General features: G+C 35.3%; 1 protein-coding gene across 4 annotated transcripts; it reads right to left on the reverse strand.

Moving 5' to 3' along the window:
- Positions 1-1,283: 1,283 nt before the first annotated feature.
- Positions 1,284-6,177, reverse strand: LOC147504073 (uncharacterized). Of its 4 annotated transcripts, none has more exons than XM_086557161.1 (10): positions 5,791-6,177; positions 4,554-4,694; positions 4,254-4,433; positions 3,746-3,806; positions 3,296-3,444; positions 2,680-2,924; positions 2,336-2,411; positions 2,122-2,223; positions 1,819-2,019; positions 1,284-1,736 (listed from the first exon to the last, which is right to left on the reverse strand). In XM_086557161.1, the coding sequence occupies exons 4-6, from the start codon at positions 3,792-3,794 to the stop codon at positions 2,730-2,732; spliced, it is 393 nt and encodes a 130-aa protein (XP_086413287.1). In that variant the 5' UTR covers positions 3,795-3,806; positions 4,254-4,433; positions 4,554-4,694; positions 5,791-6,177; the 3' UTR covers positions 1,284-1,736; positions 1,819-2,019; positions 2,122-2,223; positions 2,336-2,411; positions 2,680-2,729. The 4 variants fall into 4 exon arrangements, with proteins under 4 accessions (XP_086413287.1, XP_086413285.1, XP_086413288.1 ...); XM_086557159.1 differs by having other exon boundaries at positions 3,746-3,921; XM_086557162.1 differs by having other exon boundaries at positions 1,284-1,434; positions 1,575-1,736; positions 3,746-4,433.
- Positions 6,178-6,421: the final 244 nt, after the last annotated feature.

The raw sequence follows: 6,421 nt of genomic DNA on the forward strand, positions 1-6,421 counted from the left end.
CCAAATTGCAACCGATGCGCTGTTTTTTTCGCACTTATTTTATACTACCTATCCGAAACCAAAATCAATCGGGTTAATAAAAAAACCCCGATTCCAAAATTCAAATTTGAATCGATCATAAATTTTTTAATTCCCAACCCGATTTGTCGCTCTAGATGTAAAGAGGTCCCACTAACCCACTAATTTAGACTAAATATGTTAAATTTGGGGAGATAAAAAAAAATGAAATAATTTCTGAATTTTAAAAGAGCGTGAAATTGAGAGTTGTCCAATTAACCAAGCCAGGAAAGCAAGCCCAACAAAAGCCCAATCCATGTGGCAAGATTGATTTTAAAAAAATTGCAACCGAAACCTACTTAAATTAAGCCCAACCAAATTGCAATCGAAGCCCAGTAATAAAAAGCCCATCAAATTTCAGCCCAACCGCAATTGTTGACCAAGCTAGTGAGAGAGTTGAATATTATATTTACACATTTAACCTTATCAAATATAATAAATTACAAATAAAAATCAGATGATAGCATTGTAAATAGAAATTATGAGCAAGGGCAAAATTGAAAAGCAAAAAATCCGATTGATGGAAATAACACTGTTGCTTGGGGAGTTTTCTTTATAGGTAAAAGATATAGTCCGCGTTGTATACATATCATATTTTGAACCACTATTGCCTATGGAGTTCTGCCAGAAGAAGAGACTTTGTGTATATGTTAGATTCTTTGACTCATAATTCAGTATTTTGGTATGAAATTAATGATGCGTTGGTAGGACTTCAGCGTGAACACCCGTATTTCAATTTTGATTATTACATTCTTGAAGGTTGATAATTCATGAAAGATATGCTCATTACGAAGATCCCGGGGAACCATCTTTTCTGAACTTGTTTCATTTTATCCGTTATACTTTTCATCACAGACAAAATCGTTTGGTAACTTAATCATTATTTTTTCTTATCTTTTTCGGCATTAATTTTCTCGGCAAAACAACTAATAAGTTTTTTTTATTTATTTCTTTCGTTTGTTTGTTTGTTTTACAGAATTTCCTAACTCTCCAACAGATAGAATATGAACTCCACCAGACTTTCCCTTTTGCTTTTAATATGTTATGTCTCAACCTTGGAAGTTCCAATTTTCTTCAAAGGTTTTGGTCCACAGGTACCATATTTTAGCCTTCTCTTTTTTTATTTAACTACTTCCAAATATTTTGATAACTATTTACAACTGAGGTAGATTTGTCTATCGGACACGAATGTAGAAAAAAGTGGTTGATGTTGGAGCTAGCAGGTGTTGATCAAGATACCATTAGATTCAATACGTTGATTGCAAGCCTTTGTAAACATTGGAAAGTGGCAAGAGTGGAATTTTTATCTATCAATAAACTGACTGAAAGTCTTAACTCTGCTTCATTTTTTTTTCCCATCCTTCTGTGTTCCAGGACCTGTCAACGAGGAAGCTGATTGGAATGAGTGAACTAAGAGATAGACTTTATCACTATGTGTCGTCTAATATTCTAATAACTTCTCCTCAGTAGTCATGCCAGTGAGTCGTCACCATGAATCCAGTGTTAGGCATATGCACCTTGGACATCCGTCTTTAAATAAAATTTCTTCTAGTTGCCCTTCTGTCTTTACGTTTAATTCTCATTGTGTTGTGTGTTCATTCTAAACAAACTTGTAAACCCCTCAGCTTTCTTTGCTTTATTTTTCATCCTTTGTCTTCTTTATCCTCTCTTTGATTTCACTGTCCCCCAAAATAAAATAATGGTTAATACAATGCAAAAAAAAAAAAGCTTGGAAGTTGGGCTTGGAAGTTGTGCACATACTCATAACAGCAAAAGACAAATTCCTCCTAGGCATCATCAAAGAAAGGAGAAAAACAAACTTACTGGGAGAGTGGCTTCCGCGGGTTGCATCGGGAGCTTGGTCTTTTTAACGGATAACCTCCAAGGTAGCACCAACAATAGACCTAGAGTATGGCTTCTTTGTGGCGCGACGCCTTGTCTTTACAGCCTCTGCAGCAATTCCTGCCATGCATGCGAAATAAGACAAAAAACTTAAAATCAACCATGAAGACATGCATGGCCAATAACACCAATGACAGGGCAAGAAGAAAAATATAAACTCACCTTCTTATGTTGCTTCCTATACGTGGCCATCCAGGTAAGCTTTGAAGGCTTGAGGCGGTTGTAGAAGTACCTCTTGCATTTTGAAATTAAATAGAGGAAAACCTGAGGGCATGAAAGAGGACCAGTTTACTTGAAAGGTTTGGAAAATGAGATTGCCACGTAAACTACAACCATACATGAATGAAACTGTGTAAAAGTTACTACCATAACTTACCTGAGAATCAGCGCACACAAATTTGATACCCCTGCCAGGATATATCTTAGCACCACTGAAACGACAGAGTTCAGTCCTGAAAAGAATTCAAAGTCATTATCACGATTCAGGAGCTCTATCATTATTTATTTTGTTACTGGTAAAGAAAACAGAGCCAGTAGATGCCATAATCAAGGGGTGGAAAGTTTTGATTACCCAAGAAGAATCTGAAGTCAGACATATTTCAGGAAACAAACAAACAATTGTTAAAAAAAAATCCTAAATTCAAAAGATACAAAATTTTCCACTCATGACAGATGCATAGGAAACAGTCAAACAGATATACTCCATGTAAATGACATTACCTGTTTATGCCCTCTTGTATGTAGGTGTGGTGTAGCAAAAGTAATGAAATTCATGGGTTCCAATCCAGCGATTTTCCTTTTGACTTGTCACCCACAAACGAAACTCCATTTCCTTGATCAGTTTCCCTCAAGATGTCTAGTTTATATAGCCTACCAATAGCGTACCTTGCTACTAAACCACCCAATGAGTGAGCCACAAAGGATATCTTTTGAAGCTTTGGCCTTCGGTTTATGACTGGCATTACCTGCAAAATATACATAAATTCAAAACTATCATATTGTTGCTATGATAAATGGAAGTATACATGACCAGGGGAAATGTATACCTCTTGGCCAATCTTTCTGCCATTACATCAACACCATCCGAGTAGTAAACATAAATATCTCTAAAATTGTATTCAAACAAATCTATTAACTTATAAAAAAAGGATTAAACAATTATAATTAACCAATTAAATAAATGACTAAAAACAACCCCTTGAATTATCCAATCCGAACAGTAATGCCAACTGTTAGTGAATGGGGTGATAACAGCTTAAACTAAATGATAGGGATCCAAGAAAGTAAATGAAGGAAATTATCGAAAAAAGAATCTCTGAGTTGAAGAATTTCTTACCGCAATTAAACTCACCAAGTTTCCACTATCAAAATTACAAAGCAATCGTTCTCTACAACCACGATACCAATATGCTGACACCGGCCATTCGTTTAGTAAACCATCCAATTTAGTTTCCCACCCAATTGAAGAACACCTTGATTGATAAACTGGAAAAAAAATAAAAAAAATAAAAAATACTGAGTTGGAGAGTTTCTTTCCGAAATCAAATTCACTAAGCTCCCATAATCAAATTTACCAAATAGCCGTTATATATAACCCACTTAACGAAACTCTACTTGTTAAGTAGATTAATTTGATAAAGATAGAGATAGAGATAGAGGCACTTAGATTAATGCCCCGAGTTCACTTAGATATCTTATCGGATAGCCTTGTTGGCTTACATACATATGTTATACATGAACTCTGTATTCGCAGAATCCACAAATATTAAGTAGGAAGTGATCTTACTCATAGTATGTTGCTTCATCCACAACGATATCCCAGCTTGCACCTGCATATTTGTGCATTTCTCAGACGTAAGATAGGAAGATGAATTAGTCTTGAATCCAGTACAGTTGGATATAGTTAATACATGAGCACAAAAGTGTCTCAAGTACAATTTTATCTAAATCAAGGGCCTCCGCCTGAAACATCACCAGATTGATCTCATTAATAATGAGTTTACATGCAGAACCCCAGTGGCAAATTCTTCTTATGGATGAAGACAACTTTATCAAATAAAGAATAGAAACAGAAACATAGACCAGGGCAACTTATAGGCAACGTCATTTTTTTTGGACATTTCTTCACCAAAAACAATAGGCACCAACCTAAGAATTGAAGCAGGACTTTTTATTATTCAGGGGCAACAAAACCCCAGATACCTAAGCACATGATAATATCGATGACGTACTACATAGCTAAGACAAACAGGGCAACCTCAGCAAATGTAAGAACACCTCAAGTAGTAGCAAACCTAGCTCTGTTCAAAATAGTTCGGGAGAACATTGTGCTCCCCAATCAACACTTCACCTCCTCTAGGCTTCTCTAAACCCATAATCAGTTTAAGTAAAGTAATTTTTCCACATCCATTTGGGCCAATGATAGTGATTTTCTCTTCGCTCTGAATTATAAGACTTGCAATGTTAAACAACACCTAGCAACCAAAAGAAAGTGAATTAGTGAATGACTAATGACTAAAAGAAGGTATGACGCTCAAACAGAATTTGATATTAATTTATCATATCTAGCATGTGTTGCAAGATGCACAACCCACCTTGTCCCCAAAGCCAAATTCTAGATTTTTCATATGTACAACAAATTTTCCACTTCTTCCCCGCTAAGGAAATCTGATCATTAATTGTTTCCGTTGAAACGGCTTCTCTATTTGCTCCTCTTCTTGAAGCTTTTCTAGCTTCTGTTATCCACAAAAAAAAACAAAAAAAAAAAAAAAACAAAAAAAACAAAACAAAATTAAGTGTTGGTTGCAATCCACAGAAGTATGAAACATCACATCTTGACACTAAAAATTGAATGGCATGTCAAGGATATTTAATAATTCTATCTTTTCACTATGAAAAAATTTCAATGATTGTGATGTAACAAAAAAAGAAAGTAACATGCAACTTATCTACTTGAGTATAGAATAATAGAAATATACACCAACTCAATGGAGATGGAAGAAATAAAGGAAAGACCCATTTTATTTGTTTGTAAAATCAGGTTCCCATTTGAATGGTGAGGTTCATAATTTCCACAATGAGAATCCCATGTTATAATAGAATAAATATGTTATAGTGTTATACTGCATCAGCCCCTACACAATCAATCCCTAGTTATAGTATACTACATTGCTTCCTTCCAACACTTAAGGTTGTCTTGTCAATGCATGAGAAATGGGATCACCTGCTAAATAAATAGTATGCGAAAGATGTTTTTTTTTTTCATTTTAGAACGTAAATGTAACTTGATGCCATTTCAGTAAAGAGGGTAAAATTTATACTAAAACAGTGACAATAAGATATAGCTGCAAAAGAAGATGGTCAAAATACATAGTATCTAAGTAATCTAACAGATGTTTTCAAATTTCCCTTTAGAACTTATACAAAACTTCTGAGTTACATTGACACGAACACATGTGTTCGTATTATTCTACACAGATCCGAAGTGTCTGACACATGGCGAAATATCAAAAACTGAGATATATCACATACAATATGTGTCCGCATTGAATCAGACACGGACACATGGATACCTGTCCGACACGAATTGTTCTTAAAATATGGTGTGTCCATGTAACTTAGCAAAACTTAAAGCAGTTCCAAAATAGTTTCGGATATCGTTTGATAATACATGCAATATATTGCTACAGGAAAGATATAGCGGCTCTATGACCTTACCAATTGAAGCTAATAAGGATTCCAATTTTAGTTAGCAATGATATGCTTGTGGTATGACTTGAAGTTTAGATAACTCAAATAAATTAAATAACCTTACACCACATCTAACCATACCTTCTCTGCAGTAAATGCACGACCAGCGTTTGCTCCAACGCTCAATCGGCTAATTATGTCTCGTGTCTGATCAATTTGCTTCTGCTGCCTTTCCCATGCAATGTATTATGATTCAAACCATGCTGCTTTTGAAGCAATATACTGAGAACAATTACCAGCATATGTTCTGGATACGCCCATATATGTCTCTACAATTTTATTACACAGTCGATCGAGGAAAGCCTTGTCAGGAGATATGATGACCATTGTAACTTGAATTTTGTGGACTTAAGTGGGGCGGGTGGGTGTTCTTTTGGTTCTTGAGCAGGCGAGAAGAGAGGAATAAGATCAATTCGACCGATTGAAATCCGAAGTAAGGAAAGAGACAATTAGGGATATATGTTTTTTTTTTTTGGCTTTCAGTTTTAGTTTTTTTTTAAAAGAGAGCAAAGTAGGGGAGATTTGGGAGAGAGAAACGGGTGCATAAGAAGGAAGAAGAAGAAGATAAGAAGAGAGAGACGGTTGGTTGCCTTCCATTTAATTTCGGAATAAATGGTATTTATTTGGCAATTATTGAAGGTAAGCCGCGAACTATTGAATAAGGGCGTATAGTTGATTTCCAACCTGAATTTACACATACGTCCTTAAGTGA

Source organism: Coptis chinensis, chromosome 4, assembly GCF_015680905.1.
Source record: "Coptis chinensis isolate HL-2020 chromosome 4, ASM1568090v1, whole genome shotgun sequence".
Classification (NCBI taxonomy): domain Eukaryota; kingdom Viridiplantae; phylum Streptophyta; class Magnoliopsida; order Ranunculales; family Ranunculaceae; genus Coptis; species Coptis chinensis.

Bases quoted from the DNA above. Each gene is read 5' to 3' on its own strand.
- LOC147504073 (XM_086557161.1), bottom strand. From the start codon at position 3,794: ATGCAGGTGCAAGCTGGGATATCGTTGTGGATGAAGCAACATACTATG. The intron at 3,445-3,745 runs GTAAGATCACTT...TTTTTTTTCCAG, and splicing joins GATGAAGCAACATACTATGA to TTTATCAATCAAGGTGTTCT. The intron at 2,925-3,295 runs GTAAGAAATTCT...TATATTTTGCAG, and splicing joins ACTTGGTGAGTTTAATTGCG to GTAATGCCAGTCATAAACCG.